The sequence below is a fragment of the Urtica dioica genome, chromosome 1 (genome assembly GCF_054948205.1).
Source record: "Urtica dioica subsp. dioica isolate 48M chromosome 1, U.dioica_male_clone48M_v1_H2, whole genome shotgun sequence".
Classification (NCBI taxonomy): Eukaryota; Viridiplantae; Streptophyta; class Magnoliopsida; order Rosales; family Urticaceae; genus Urtica; species Urtica dioica.
In genome coordinates, this window is record NC_142756.1 from 8,360,115 (window position 1) to 8,376,004 (window position 15,890).

Genomic DNA, 15,890 nt, shown 5'->3' on the forward strand with positions numbered 1-15,890 from the left:
GGTTGCTCGAAGGGTGGAATTGAGACGGAGCATAAATTCAGGGGGAGTCCCTGACTAGGTTATCACTGGTGGTAATAGTCTCTAGGGTTTATTGATTTGTTGATTGTAATCAGATATAAACCTTGCGTGTACTATTGACTACAAGATAGTGAAATCCTTTCCACTGGCAGAGTGCCCCCAGACGTAAGTGTGTTTCACCGAACTGGGTAACCATATCATGTGTATTTTATTTACTGCATTGTTTGTTGTTTATCCATAATCTGTGTTCAAGCAAGTTTTCGGACACATTGTCAACACATTGTGTGCGACATCTTGTCTTTGCGACTAATCAGAATTTCAATTGGTATCAGAGCAGGCACCTAGATCTTTTGGTGGTTTCCTGGATTTTTCTTTCTGATTACCAGATATGGATAGTTCCAGAGAGGGAGGTTCGGTCAATCGCCTTCCAGTACTCGACGAAACCAACTATGGTTACTGGAAAGCCCGCATGAGCGCCTTCATGAAGTCCCTGGACAGCAGAACTTGGAAAGTTGTGATACACGGGTGGGAAGCTCCTGTTAATGTTGATGACAAAGGAGCCCCTACTAGTCCAAAACCCGAAAAGGACTGGACTCCTACTGAAGATGAGGCGGGTCTAGGTAATTCTCGTGCACTTAATGCCATTTTTAAACACATGCACCAGCGCCAAAGGGGCCTGGGAAATTCTTGCCACTGCCTATGAGGGAACCACGAAAGTCCGTGAGCAGAAACTACAGTATCTCACAACTAACTTTGAAGCCCTCACCATGCTTGAAGATGAATCAGTGGCTGAATTCAATGTTCGCATCCGAGACCTTGCCAATGAATCCTACTCTCTCGGGAAACCCATGACCGATGAAGATCTTGTTCGAAAAACCCTGAGGGCTTTAAGCCCAAGAGTCAAAATAAAGATCACGGTCATCGAAGAAGTCCATGACCTTAAAACGGTGAAGTTTGATGAACTAATGGGATCCCTCATGACATTTGAGCTTTCTCTGCCCAAGATGGAGAAGAAACACAAAGGAATGGCCCTTAAAAGCTCGATTCATGAACAAAAGGAACAAGTATACTCGGATTCTGACAATGATATTGATGACACTATAGCTATGCTGGCTAAAAATTATAGCACGGTTATGAAGAGACTCAATCAGATGAATGAGAAAAATGTCTTGCAAGATGCTAAAGACAACTTCCAACAAAGATTTCAGAAAAATCTTAACCCTCACAGGAATGGTAAAAGTGGTGAACGCTCCGGAAAAGGGAAAGGTATACAGTGTCATGAATGTGAAAGTTTCGGACATATTCAGAAGGAGTGTCCCAACCTCCTCAAGAAACAGAAAAATGGGTACAACGCCACTCTATCTGATGAAGAAGACGAAGATAGCGACTCCGAGCAGATAAGTAACTTTGTGGCCTTTACTGCCTCTATTCATACTCATGAATCTACTAATGAATTTGGTGAGTGCTCGCTGAAATTCATTCTAGATGAAGAACTGTCTGATGATGCCATGAATAACGCATACAATACCTTACACACTAAATGGGTTGAGGAGTCCCAGATTCTCGATAAACAGAGTGCTCTTATTCTTACCCTGACTGAAGATAAAGCAAGGCTCCTAGAAACCATTATAGATCTGAAGAAGGAAGTCAGTCGGCTAAATTGAGAGTTAGATCAGATGACTAAATCAGTCAGGATGTTGAACTCTGGCACTGACAGCCTTGACAAAATCCTCACCATTAGTAAACCTGCAAAGAACATGAAGGGGCTGGGATATACTCATGGTGCTTCCTCATCCCACACAAATTTTGTTCCCCAAAAGTTCGCTACCCAGATGTCTCGAAACATGCCTCAAACATCTGGTAATGACAAGCTTCAACGACCATATCAGCAACACCCTTCTCGATCAACTAGGTCTCTTATCAATAGACCTCGTTGGGTCTGTCATCATTGTGGTAGAAAGGGCCATATTCGACCTTTTTGCTATCAGTTATACGGGAGGAATGCTCGTCAGCAAAAGTTCGCTCACAGAAATACTCTTCCACGCCGACAACCTTCTACTCGGTTGGAATGGAGAGTAAAAGACACGTCCTACCATGCCAACATTGCTTACACATCTCTGAGTGCGTCCACCGATAGTGACTGGTACTTCGACAGTGGTTGCTCTCGTCACATGATCAGTGATCATACCTTCCTGACAAACGTGAAACCCTACTCAAACTGTCATGTTACATTTGGAGATGGAGTGAAAGCCAAAATTGTGGGTAAATGTCAGCTAAACTATCCTGGTATGTCTTGCTTGACTGAGGCTTTGTTGGTAAAAGGTCTTACTGCTAATCTTATCAATATTAGCCAGCTTTGTGATCTGAACTTACGTGTCAATTTTACCCGTAATATGTGTGTGGTGGTAAATGAGGAACAGGATGAACTGATGCGAGGAACCAGATCTCGTGCATGTGGTCTCCCGTTCAAAACACTCAGACCAACAACTGTCTCATGACCAAGGTTGACGAAACCAAGCTGTGGCATCAAAAGCTTGGACACTTGAATCTCAGGAGCATGCAGAAAATTGTTTCTGAGAAAGCCATTGTCGGTGTCCCCAATCTAAAGATTGTTGAAGGAAGAATATGTGGTGAATGCCAGATTGGGAAACAGGTCAAGAAGTCTCACAAGATGGTGCAACATCTTACCACATCTCGTGTTCTTGAACTCCTCCACATGGATCTGATGGGACCGATGCAGGTCGAGAGTCTTGGAGGGAAGAGATACGTGTTTATGTGTGTGGATGACTACTCCAAGTATACTTGGGTTGATTTTATTCGTGAGAAATCTGACACTTTCGCTGTTTTTGAATCCTTATGCAAGAAGGTTCAGAGAGAAAAAGGAGAAAGCATCGGCAAAGTGATCAGAATTCGGAGTGATCATGGGAGGGAATTTGAGAATATGAGCTTTGCTAAGTTTTGTACTGCAGAAGGAATAGCCCATGAATTCTCTGCTCCCATCACACCACAACAAAATGGAATTGTTGAAAGAAAAAATCGAACCCTTCAAGAAATGGCTAGAGTGATGATGTTGGCCAAAGACATTCTAGCACACTTCTGGGCCGAAGCTCTCAATACTGCTTGCCATATCCATAATAGAGTTACTATTCATCCAGGTACTTCCATCACTCATTATGAAATATGGAAGGGGAGAAAGCCAAATGTGAAATACTTCCATGTCTTTGGTTCTGTGTGTTATATCCTTGCTGACAGGGATCCTCGACGTAAAATTGATCTTAAAGTGATGAAGGTATATTTCTTGGGTACTCTAGAAATAGTCGGGCCTATCGTGTCTTTAACAAACGCACTAATTAGTCTATGATGGAATCCATAAATGTAGTGGTAAACGATGATCATGATGTCTATAACAGTACTAATGATGAAGATGAAGTCTTTCCTAGTAATACAGATGTCAGGACAGATGCTGAGAAAACCTTGGACGACATCCCTTCTGGAAGCCCTAATGTCAGGAGGGATGTTGATGACAAAGTGAGCGACATTGTTCCGGATGAAGGGACTCCTCCTGTGACCGAACAAAGAATTCCTTCCAGAAGAATTCAGAAAAATCATCCGGCTCATGAGGTGATTGGGGAGATGAGTGAAGGTGTGAGGACTCGTCCAAAACCTCCTGTAAACTATCGAGAGATGATTGGTAATCTCTGCTTTGTCTCTAAGATTGAACCTAAAAATGTGAATAAGGCCATAGATGATGAATACTGGGTTAATGCTATGCAAGAGGAACTTGTTCAGTTTGAAAGAAATGAAGTCTGGGAGCTAGTTTCTAAACCTGAAAATGTGAATGTCATTAGAACTAAGTGGATATTTAAAAACAAATCTGATGAGCATGGTAATATAACTCGGAACAAAGCTAGACTTGTGGCGCAAGGTTATACACAGGTGGAGGGCGTAGACTTTGATGAAACCTTTGCCCCTGTTGCGAGACTAGAAGCCATAAGACTCTTGCTCGGCATCTCATGTCATTTTCACTTCAAACTTTTCCAGATGGAAGTTAAAAGTGTCTTCCTCAATGTGTACTTGAATGAGGAAGTCTATGTAACCCAACCTAAAGGCTTTGTAGATCCCAGCTCACCACAACATGTCTACAAACTCAGAAAAGCTCTTTACGGCCTTAAGCAGGCTCCTCGAGCATGGAATGAAAGACTAACTCAGTTGTGCAGAATGGCTATACTAGAGGTGGGATTGATAAAACCCTGTTCATAAAGAAAGAAGATGGCAACCTCATGATAGCTCAAATCTATGTTGATGATATCGTCTTCGGAGGAATGCCGAACAAGATGGTGGATCTTTTTGTTCGACAAATGCAGTGTGAATTCGAAATGAGTATGGTAGGTGAGCTTAATTATTTTATGGGCTTTCAGATCAGTCAAATGAGTGATGACATCTTTATCTCCTAAAGTAAATATGCTAAAAACTTAGTAAAGAAGTTTGGGTTGGAAAAATCCTCTCACAAGCGAACCCCCGCCGCTACCCATATCAAGCTTACCAAGGATGAACATGGAGAATCTGTTGATCAAAGCCTCTACAGAAGTATCATTGGGAGTCTCCTCTACCTCACTGCCAGTCAATCGGACATAGCATACTCTGTTGGTGTGTGTGCTCGATATCAAGTTAATCCCAAAGCTAGTCATCTGGCTCAAGCAAAGCGAATCATAAGGTAGCACGGTCGATAGAAGAAGTACCTCTGGTGGATGTTTCTACCTTGGAAACAATCTCATCTCCTGGTTCAGCAAGAAGAAGAACTTCATTTCCTTGTCCACAGCTGAGGCTGAATACATCGCTGCAGGGAGCAGTTGCACTTAGCTCCTCTGGATGAAACAGATGCTTGCTGAATATGATGTTGGACAAGATGTCATGACATTATTCTGCGACAATATCAGCACCATCAATATCTCAAAGAATCCAGTTCAACACAGTAAGACCAAGCATATTGAGATCAGACATCATTTCATTCGAGATCTTGTGGAAAATAAAAAGATCAAACTCGAGTATATCCTCACTGAAAAACAGCTCGCAGATATTTTCACTAAGGCTTTGGATGCTAACCGATTTGAAAATCTCAGATCCTCTCTAGGATTGTGCGTGATAGAACAATAGCAATTATTGTTTTTGGCGGGATTTTTGGTTTTATTAGTACTGGTATCTCGCTGTTATTTGATCACAGATGCTTTGTGAAAGTTCTCTCATGGGCCCATTTATCTGGTTGGCCCATTCGACTGTTTTGCCGGGCTAAAGTGTCACTTGTTATTTCCTTGGGCTTAAGATGGATCAAGGCCCACTATATGTCACGACGTCGTGTTGATACTTCCCAGTTTCTCATACATGCAGACGGTTCCATTCTCGAGAAAGAAAGGGAAGTTACTTCTTGTTCGAATGTTGAAATTTCCTGTTTTTCTTCGCTGTTCTTGAGCTTTATTCCTCAAATTTGTGCTTTCACCCCTCTCGACGGTTACTTGTGTGGCAGTTTCCTTGAAATTCTCTTCAAAATGGTTGGTACCAGAAGCGGGATTAACACAACCATTCCCTCTAAGAAAGAGAAGGCCACAATGAAAGGGAAAGATGTCAAGACAAAGAAACCTGGACCGGAGAGCAACAAGCACGGTGTCAGGGTACGAGGATTGCGATCCAATGAACGCGCCGATGGTCAGGCCGGAGGTGCAATCACCGGGTCCTGTGAATCCCTCTCTCTCCGCCGCTAGAAGTGCAATACTCAATAAAGCCGCCCTCTCAATCATAGAAATCACCGGAGAAGCAAGCTCTAGCAGTTCTTCTGAAGTTGGAAGAAAAGATTAGGCGGCTCCTGGAGGATCTCCCATTGAGAGCCCTCACAAGGTTGTTCAAGGTAACCCTGTAGCCTCTGTTACCCCTGTTGATAATCCTAGGGATAGTGAAATGTTAGATTCACTCCTCCATGTTCAAGAGCCTCCTCATGTTGATGCCATTGGTGGCATTCTGGGTTTAAGTGAAGAAGTCGTGAAAGATGTCCCAACATCTTCTCTGGGGCAAGAAAGGAAGACTGATCAAGTCCAGGACGGTGGAGAGGATATACTTGCATCTCTGAAGGAGAAGGTACAGAAAGATGATGACGTCTGTATTGCCACTCTTCTGTCAGAGAAGAGAAAGAAGAAGAGAAAGTCTCTGGAAGAAAGTTCTCCTGCTGCTCTCATCCCTGCTAAGAAAAAGAAGAAAGAAAAGGTGGGCATGATAAAGAAACGTGTAAAGAAGTCGGCACAGACTCCTATGTCTCCTATTGCCGAGGACCATGAGGTTGAAGAAGAAGAACCAATGATTTCTCTTGGTTTGGGAAGCAAGAGATCTGTGGGAGGGCAAAAGCTCCCAAAGAATGTCCTTGCTGCCCCTATGGACAATGTCTCATTCCATAAAGAAGATGGTGTCCTCAAATGGAGGTATGTGTATCATCGAGCCATTTTTCCTGAAAAGGAATTGTCTGCTGAGGCGCTCAAGATTGATGCCGTCATGGAGCTCATGCACGACGCTGAGATGCTCAGGACTGTCACAAGCATTGGGGTTTACTATCCGGCTCTGGTGAAGGAATTTATTGTCAATCTCTCCCCATCCTTCGATACTCCAGACGACGCAGAGTTCAGGAAGGTCTACGTCAGAGGACACTGCTTTGAGATATCTCCCGATGTCATCAACAAGTACCTTGGTCGAGGGAAGATCATCACTGCCGATAGGGTTCCATCCCTGGACATCATTGCTCAAGAAATCACTGGTGACGAAACCAAGGTCTGGCCTTCCAAGGGGACTTTGCCTACTGCCGAGCTCACTGCCAAATATTCTATCCTCTATCGCATCGGCATCGCCAATTGGGCTCCCTCCTCTCATGGGTCAAGTATCAAGGCGGATCTGGCTCGCCTAATCTACCAGATAGGTACCCGTTCCTCATTTGATTTTGGTGATTTTGTGCTTGATCACTTGGCAAAGCATGCCAAGTCGTTTGCAGTGAAGCTTCCCATAGGTTTCCCTTCTCTCATCACTGGCATCCTACTCAAGCAAAACAAGAACATCTTGCGAAGTACAGATGTGGTGGGCAAACGACCTGGTGTTCTCAACTTCAGTACCAAATTGTTTGAGGGGAAACATGCTCAAGATCTTGTCAGACCTTCTGTCGAGACATCTGACATCTCAGGAAGCAAACTTCGTTTGGGGACAATGACAGAGGAAGTTCAGAGAACTGTGTTGAGAGAACTTCTTGAGGAGATTGAGACTCTTAAAAGGACTATCGAGACTCTCTCCAACAGGAAGTCCAAGTGCGAAGCTCTTGTCACAGATCTCACTGCTCCTAGTTCAGCTACCTCTTCTTAGCCTGGCCAAGCCACTGTGTCTGATGTTTCTGATGCTGCTGAAGACTCTGAGGATGCTGACAAGTCTGAAGATGATGAAGAAGGCCTTGGCAGTGACCGGGATGATGGTGACGATGGTGTTTCGGCTTAATTCTCTCTTTCTCTCTTTTGATGGTCTATGTAATTCTGTTTGCTCAAGTTCTCATCCTTTCAGGTCGTTGTTTGTTCCTCCCTCTGAGTTGGTAGATCCTTGCCTTTGGTATTATTTTGAGGCAATCAGGAGGAGATGCGTCATGAAGTCATTTTTTTACTCTCTTCTCTGGTCATGACGCTTGTATGAGAACTGTTCCTGGAAGTGCTTGCCTAAAATATAGCCAAATGGGGAGATTGTTGTTACGTTATTTGTTGGCTCTATTTTTTAGTGCAAGTTGTGTGGAAAGATGTCGGTCGTTATGTTTCCACTTCTAGTATGACATCTTTCCTCCTGTGTGCAGACTTTATTTCAGGGAAGTTTCCAGTATTGACAGATTGCTTCGCTGGTGACTTGATTATGAGATATTACCTCGCTGCTGACTTCATTGCAAGATATTTGCCTCGCTGCTGTCTTCATTGCAAGATATTTGCTTCGATGGTGACTTGATTATGTGATATTCGTTTGAGGTTGGGTAAGGAAACCCTAGATTCACTTCTAGGCTTGTAAAGCTGCTATAAAAGCCATGTGCTTCCCCTTAGCAGCCTCAACGCTTTTGATAAAACACTCAGAGCTCTTAGACGTACAAGACCGGCGGACTAGGAGGCTGTGTGTTTTGTTAATAGCAGTGTATTCTCTCAAACACTATTCCACAAAGATTGAGTGTCTGTGAGAGTTGGGTTTTGTGATCGCGTGATTGAAGGTTCACGAACAGCTGAAGATCAAAGGTCATCCGAGCCAGGCGGTTGCTCGAAGGGTGGAATTGAGACGGAGCTCAAATTCAGGGGGAGTCCCTGAATAGGTTATCACTGGTGGTAATAGTCTCTAGGTTTTATTGATTTGTTGATTGTAATCAGATATAAACCCTGCGTGTGTTATTGACTACAAGATAGTGAAATCATTTCCACTGGCAGAGTGCCCCAGACGTAGGCGTGTTTCACCGAACTGGGTAACCATATCATGTGTATTTTATTTACTGCACTGTTTGTTGTTTATCCATAATCTGTGTTCAAGCAAGTTATCGGACACGTTGTGTGCGACATCTTGTCTTTGCGACTAATCAGAATTTCACTTTCTTTCTATGATCGGAAACTACACAAGTACTTAACCTATCATTATCTTTCCAAACTCGTATTCAATATATATATATATATATATATATATATATATATATATATATATATATATATATATATATATATATCAAAACATTAGTTCAAACTGCATGACTTTTGGTTTGAATAAGGGGTTAATTAATATATACTCAAGACTGTAGTATATTAAATTGAATGTTGAATTAATTGTTTTAGAGCTTTTTTGGCTGAATTCTAATAAATGTCAAACCATGATTAATTAAATAATTAATATTAAAGTTTCAAATGATTATTTATTTTATGAGTTCTTTTTATTTTTATAAATCGAATTTGGAACACTTTCTCTATCCCTCTGCCCAATTAGACGAAGTAAAAAGCGTAAAATAAATACATATAGAAAAAAAAAAACATAATTGAAATAAGATCAGTTTGAGTGATGGACCTTGAAGCCTGATGTTCAAATCTAATTGCACGTATTTCATACGGTCTTTTAAGGTTTCAAAACTAGAATTTTGGTGGTTCATTTATTTTTTAGGGCTTTCTTCCTATGATCGTAAGCTTATTAGAATGTTTTCATATATTAAGTTAGACTACATATAAAAAAGACATTAATTTATCTCTCATTATCTCTCCAAAATAATATTTTAAGCGCTCAGGGTACTATCACTTATCAGAAATGAGACTCCGTAAAAGCCAACAGCATTAATTATTTGTCGACAAATTATGTTATATTACTACATTTCTTAAAGAGTGTTTAAACATTTATTTTATTAACTGGTTGTACTTGTAGATAGGGTTATTTTATAGTACTACATTTCTCAAGAGTGTTGAAGTTTAACTCTTTCTCAATGTAGATCAAATTGTTTTAAACACTGAGGTTGTTCATTGCTAGCTTACAAGGATTGGAATGTGAGTGACTACGGAACTATTCAACAAAAAAATAATTATTTTCCTTATAATCAACATTGCATATTATTGTACGCTTCCAAGAACCAAATGGCCTGTGCAGAGATTTACATACAATTACACCATTATTTCCCTACTTTTACAACAGCACAACAAATTAACAATTCTTATTTAGAGCTTCTACTTTTCTTTTCATCAATCCCGGACTGAGAGAACCGTCGTCGAAGAATCTCGAGAACATCTTCCATCTTAACATCCTTAAGAGCTAGCATTACCATTGCATGGTAAAGTACATCTGCCATCTCGGAAGCAGTTCGGGACTTGTCCTCATTCTCCTCAAGCGTTCTACACAGCTCATCTGCTTCTTCCCTGAGATAAAGATGGAGAAAGTGTTGGCGAAGGTTATAATTTTCTGATTCATGATTGTTTGGTAGGTTTTGACTTCATATCTGGCAATTTCACCAAGATATCTAGCATAAATTGAAAATGTATATATAAAAAAAACCACATTATATAAGCATAGTGATGAAAAACTTCATTTGTTTGAAATGAAAATGGATTATATGGATCATAGAATTGTAGAGAAGATGATTGTTGAAGTTTCAATGGTATTAGAATGAAACACAACTGCCCATCTTCTCCTAGATTTTGATATCGCATGGGAATACTTTCGGTCAAAAAGTGCACTTAATTCAGCACAGCGCCGATACACACAATCCCTGCTTCTTCAACATAATTCAGTAAATACAAAGATCTATAAAAACTGTTTTGTTACATATTCAAATAAAATCAGAGCATCAATATTTACATCACCACACTAGTATTTGAAACTTCAGGATTGATGAGTAGGTTATGATTTCTTATCTTAGCAGATTCTCACCATCTCTCATCTAAATTTCACCAAAAAAATCTAGCATAAATTGAAATTTGTAAAAACAAAAATAAGCTAGTCCAGCATTATTCAAGAAGAATAGTGAAAATAATTTAATCATTTGAAATGAAAGGATTATATGGATCATAGATTTGTAGAGAAAATGATTGTTGAGGTTTCAATAGAAATAGAATGAAACCCAACTGCCCATCTTCTCCTAGAATTTAATATTGCATGGGAATACTTTCGGTCAAAAAGTGCACTTGATATGGCACAGCACCGATACACACAATCCCTGCTTTCTACATATTTAAGTAAAAACTGATAGGTAGCATATTTTTTTTTATCAATTCAGACCATTTATATCTCAATCACTACCAGTATTTCGAAATTTGATTTACGGCAAAGTATTTTCAAAGAATAAGACTCATAAATATAGTACCTGATCTTTGAGCAGAGTAAGTTACTGTTGAGTAGTAATTTCTTTGTCCATGAAGGCTTTCCATTTTCCGGTAACTGTGATTCTGCTTTCCGCTCCAAAATTGTAGACTCTAACGAATACATAGTAGTTTCGGCTAATTTATCCTCTGCTTCCCTCTGCAACAAAACATCAATGTCAACAAAAACCCAATGTAGTTCACAGGAAAAAGTCAAACACAATTTAAGTCAGTATAGCTACAAACCTCCAATGGGTCTAACAAACCCGGAACTCTTGTATAATAACATGTTTCCGCTCCCGTGTGGCAAGTGGGACCATCGGGCTTCCCAAGGTAAATTATCTGCAAAATTAAATCAGCGGGTTAATTCCAAGAGCACTGTAAAGTTGATAGCAAGAATTGGCAAACAACATACGGAGTCTCGATCGCAATCGATGAAAATGTCGTGGATGTTGATGAAATTGTTAGAGGTCTCTCCCTTAGTCCACAATGTCGATCGGGACCGGCTGAAGAACGTCGCTTTTCGAGACGAGATAGTCGTCTCCACGGCTTCCCTGTTCGCAAATCCTTGCATCAATATAGCTCCGGTGTCTATATTTTGTGCTATCGCCACGGCTAGGCCTTTGTCGTCCCATTTTATGCTGTTTAGCAGTGTCTCAACCTGAAACAATTCTGATCATATTAAACACAATATTACAACCACATAAAAAAATACATATAATTAACATGTCTAAGGAAATATTTTGAATAAGTTGTGGATTGTAGAGTCCAGATGTAGCTCAACAATAATTACATTACATTATCGGGCAACGATGAACGCCGTGAAGAGAAGTACGTAAGGATGATGGGAAACCCCATCACCCGAATTTCATTCTCTGTTTAATTTTCCAGACATGTAACGATGATATACCATAAAAAAAAGTGGCACACAATTGACTATGTCTGACTGATTTGATCCGTGTAAATTTAAAAGCAAGACTAAATTTTATTAGTCATGGAAATCAACTTATTATTCGTTCGTTTTTTTGAGAAAGAGATATGTAGAGTCCAGATGTAGCTCGAGTAACGATAATGGCGTTACCGGGCAACGATGAACGCCTTTCAAGGAATACTTAATCCGACGAATGGGAAACCCAAAAGTCAACATCTTTTTTCCATGTCTATTCATTTCCCAGACAAGTAACGATTTCTACCAAATCAAAACACAGCAGAAATCTGACTTATGTCTGGGTTGGTGGTAATTTATTCACTCTCAAACGGTCCGATAATCAAAGCGAGGAAAAAAAAAAAGTAACAACCTTTTGCGATTGGTTACTTGAAGCCGAAATGGCGCAAGTGGTTTTTCTCTTGACAGTGGTGTGAAGAGACAAGCGATCTCTGGAAGAAGACAGCTTCAGAGAACGCGAAAAGTGAAGGTGCGAGACCGCCATTGATATATGTAACTTTAGGTATTCATTTATAATTTAAACTATCTGCGAATTCGAAAGAAAATGAAATGGAAATTAACGAACAGCGCACGAGAAGGTGAAAGTAAATGGAATTACGATCCAATAATTCAGACAACATTGCAAATGCGGTTACCAGAAAACAATCGCAGCAGAGAAATGAAGGAGAAATGGAGGGACTTGAGAGTGAGTGGCTTCGAAAATTGACGCCGCCATTTTATACCCAGCCAGTTATGTTTTTAGGGTTTAGTCTTTCTGGGTTTGACCTCAATTTGATCCGAATGGATTGGGCTAAAATTTAAACATTTTGGGCTTCTCATCGTGTATGAAAACGAGTGAACGAAGCAATACTTCATGTATCAAATTTTAAAACTTAATACCTCGAATATTAGCCATATCTTTGTAAACCCATATTTTTTTCTGAACTAATAAAAATCGGTATTCAGGAAACATTTTGGTAATTAATTTTTCTTCGAAGTTCGAAGGAGCATATAAAAACATAACGGTATCTAGGAAAATACCCCTGTAAAAGTTTATGGGAATTAAACGAGAATAAGTACAAGAACTACATTTTTTTTGGGATCCAATGGTTAGAACTGAATCTTTTGCAAAATGACCTAGTTTGTCAAGTATAAATAAACTAACACAAGTAAGATTAATCTAGACTGGATTAAAATTAATCATACCTTAAACCCATGAAAATATGAACAAAATGAAACTTGCCAATCTATTCCAAATATTCTGAATTAAACTACAATGTCAAACAATTGAATAGCTTTAACTCTCATTGGATTATTATGTTGGTATGTTGTAGGGATTAACTTTAATCTAGCTATATTATAATTAATGACAAAATGTAAGCTTTATGAAGGCTGGATTAAAATTAATCGATGCATGATTAAATTTAATGAAAACTTGGAAATCCAATTCATAAACGCTGAATACAAAACAAAAACAAAAACAACTTGGAAAAATTCAATCTAAGAACGAAACTGACTTGTTTTTGCAAAATCTGCTAGAGAAATAGAACTCAGCACCAATGCCATTGAAAATCGCCTGAATAACAGATTCAATACAACAAAATAAAATAAAAATCCTCAGCAATATAGGAGATCAGAAAAACAGAGAAAAAAATGAACAAACCTTAAATTCAGTCGGATTAATGAAGATCGTTGTCGGAATTCGTTGATGAATTCGTCGACGACTGAGAATCAACGCAAACTCGGAGAATGAACGTGAGAATCGGAACAATTCGCCGACAATGAGAAGGAACGCCGAAACTGAAATTGACGATTGAAGAAAAAACAGAGGAATTCGAAACTGAAAGAACGCGAGAATAAATCCGAGCAATTGGCTATTTTGCTATACCTAATGAAACTATGACTATTTTGCAAAAGTCATAATTTGAATTGGCTACTTCATGCCATTTTTTTTTAACTAATATAGTAGTGGTGGGAATAAATTTGAAAAAAAATTCACGGGACAAATTTTCAAAAAAATCATATAAATTTTTTACTAAAAATATAAAATTGATATAAAAAAATTAGGATAAACATTACAATTTTAAAACATATGTCCTAATATTACTTTGCCGAATTGAGCTATGATAGGAGAAAAATGTACAAATAACACAAACGCTGAATTAAATAAGAAAAATTCAACGGATTAGACCACTTAAAGTATTAAATTTACAATCTCAATATTTTAAATATGATTAAAATATAACCACATCTGCTGACGTGACATCATTAATCAATATTATTTTACTCTTTAGCATTTTCGTACGTTAATTTTGATAAATATACTAATTTACTAAAATAAATGAAATGCTGACTAATTTTTTAAAATCAAGTTGAAATTAGCTAAGTAACAGCTAAGTAACTACGGCCAAAAAAATAAAATAAGGATGTATTTTGTCCAAAAAAATATTGATTTCCGATTATAATTATATGTGTTGTTCAACTTTCAATTTTGAATATTTTAGTTGTATATTTTGAATATTGACTGCCGATTATAGTTATACGTGTTGTTAAATTTTGACTGCCGATTTCATTTTTATGTCTCACAATCCACACGCGTATTTATATTATCACAAATTATGCCAATTAATATTGATAACATTCCTAGCAGTATTTTTCATCCACAACATTAATAAACACGACTAAAAAGTAAAAACAAGACCATGCCGTTTCGAATCATTTAGATTCTCTACGTCATAATACATTCCTTGAAACCGTCAAGAGTGTGATTTTTAACCCTGAGCGCCTCAATCAATATGATTCTGAACCCTGGCCTAGTCCCTGAAACTATTTTTTTCCCCTTTTTTTTTATCAGTAATCATTGTATGAATTTGATAGGCTGAATATGACTGGCAAATTATCACAATAATTGAATAACAATATCATATAGATCAATATTTTCAATTACAATAAATCTTGCGTATAACACACAATATGGCATATCTAACTTGAATATGAAAAAAAAAATAAAAAAAATTGCATGTCTAACCTACGTGTACAGCACTATATTTATTTCACAACATCACTCGACACGCCTAAAGAAAAAAGATTAATAAACTTTTTATACACACAATCCGGCATGTAGTACAAAATAAAAGACTCAGCAAGCGCCTCCACCACCACCGCCACAACCACCACCACCGCCACCGCCACCGCCGCCGCCTCCATCACCATGACCATGACCGCCGCCGCCTCCATCACCATGACCATGACCACCGCCGCCTCCATCACCACAGGGAAAACAAGGGCACTCAGTAGATACTTCGACTTGTGGTGCTTCTCCATCGCGACGACGTTGTTTCCGCTTTCGCTTTTTATCATCGCCATCATCGGCACAAGAGAATATCACAAATGATACAACCGATAACAATAATAAAACCATACCGAGCAACGATATCATGCCTCCAAAGCTTATTAGATCGTGCTCATGAATAGTGTTTTCTTTCCCATGCCCACCTAATAGAGCCATTATTTCTCTTGCCATTTTTCTTTTTTGGACTCGTAAACTGTAATGCACACGGGACGAGATTTGGTACTTATATAGTTGCTTTGGGTGCGATCTTAGAGAAATTACGACGTTGGTTTCTTAGAAACTACTAGTGGGCTTCATATGGAGGTTTCTTAGTCGTGTGGGCTTCATCATTTGACTTTTAGTTCATATTAATTATTGGTGGGCATCATCCTTTACTTTTCAAATAAGAGTTAAAACTAGAGGCTTCCCTAGTGATTCTTATGGGAAAATGACAGGAACAACGGTTTTAAGATGAAAACTTACAAAAATAACGGATTTTTTTAAACCTACCTAAACTAGCGGATTCGCTATATTTAGGATAAAAATGCCTTGTAAACTAAACAATATACCAAAAAATTGAATTGATAGACAATATCTATATTTGCATACTGTATATTAATATAATTGTATACTATATATGTATATTGATTTACAATCTCCTATATTTGCATACTGTATATTGATATATTTGTGTACATTGATATATGTATACTGTATATCTATATCGATAGACAATCTCCTATATTTGCATACT

General features: G+C 38.7%; 1 protein-coding gene and 2 non-coding genes across 3 annotated transcripts; all 3 read right to left on the reverse strand.

Annotated features, from left to right (window-relative positions):
- Positions 1-9,592: 9,592 nt before the first annotated feature.
- AT-IE (histidine biosynthesis bifunctional protein (HISIE)) lies at positions 9,593-12,533 on the reverse strand. Its single transcript, XM_089610406.1, has 6 exons — positions 12,462-12,533; positions 12,179-12,352; positions 11,296-11,541; positions 11,127-11,222; positions 10,886-11,040; positions 9,593-9,941 (listed from the first exon to the last, which is right to left on the reverse strand). Exons 2-6 carry the CDS (start codon positions 12,308-12,310, stop codon positions 9,740-9,742), a joined length of 831 nt encoding a protein of 276 aa, XP_089466532.1. The 5' UTR covers positions 12,311-12,352; positions 12,462-12,533; the 3' UTR covers positions 9,593-9,739.
- LOC149406989 (small nucleolar RNA snoR135) lies at positions 10,147-10,298 on the reverse strand. The gene has a single exon (XR_016301869.1). It is a non-coding gene; the product is annotated as a small nucleolar RNA snoR135 (small nucleolar RNA).
- Positions 10,594-10,745, reverse strand: LOC149406990 (small nucleolar RNA snoR135). The gene has a single exon (XR_016301868.1). It is a non-coding gene; the product is annotated as a small nucleolar RNA snoR135 (small nucleolar RNA).
- Positions 12,534-15,890: the final 3,357 nt, after the last annotated feature.

Coding starts and splice junctions, on each gene's coding strand:
- AT-IE (XM_089610406.1), bottom strand. CDS start 12,310: ATGGCGGTCTCGCACCTTCACTTTTCGCGTTCTCTGAAGCTGTCTTCT. Junction 11,041..11,126: donor GTTTGTTAGACCCATTGGAG/GTTTGTAGCTAT, acceptor GTTTTGTTGCAG/AGGGAAGCAGAGGATAAATT. Junction 9,942..10,885: donor TTACTCTGCTCAAAGATCAG/GTACTATATTTA, acceptor TCTTTATCTCAG/GGAAGAAGCAGATGAGCTGT.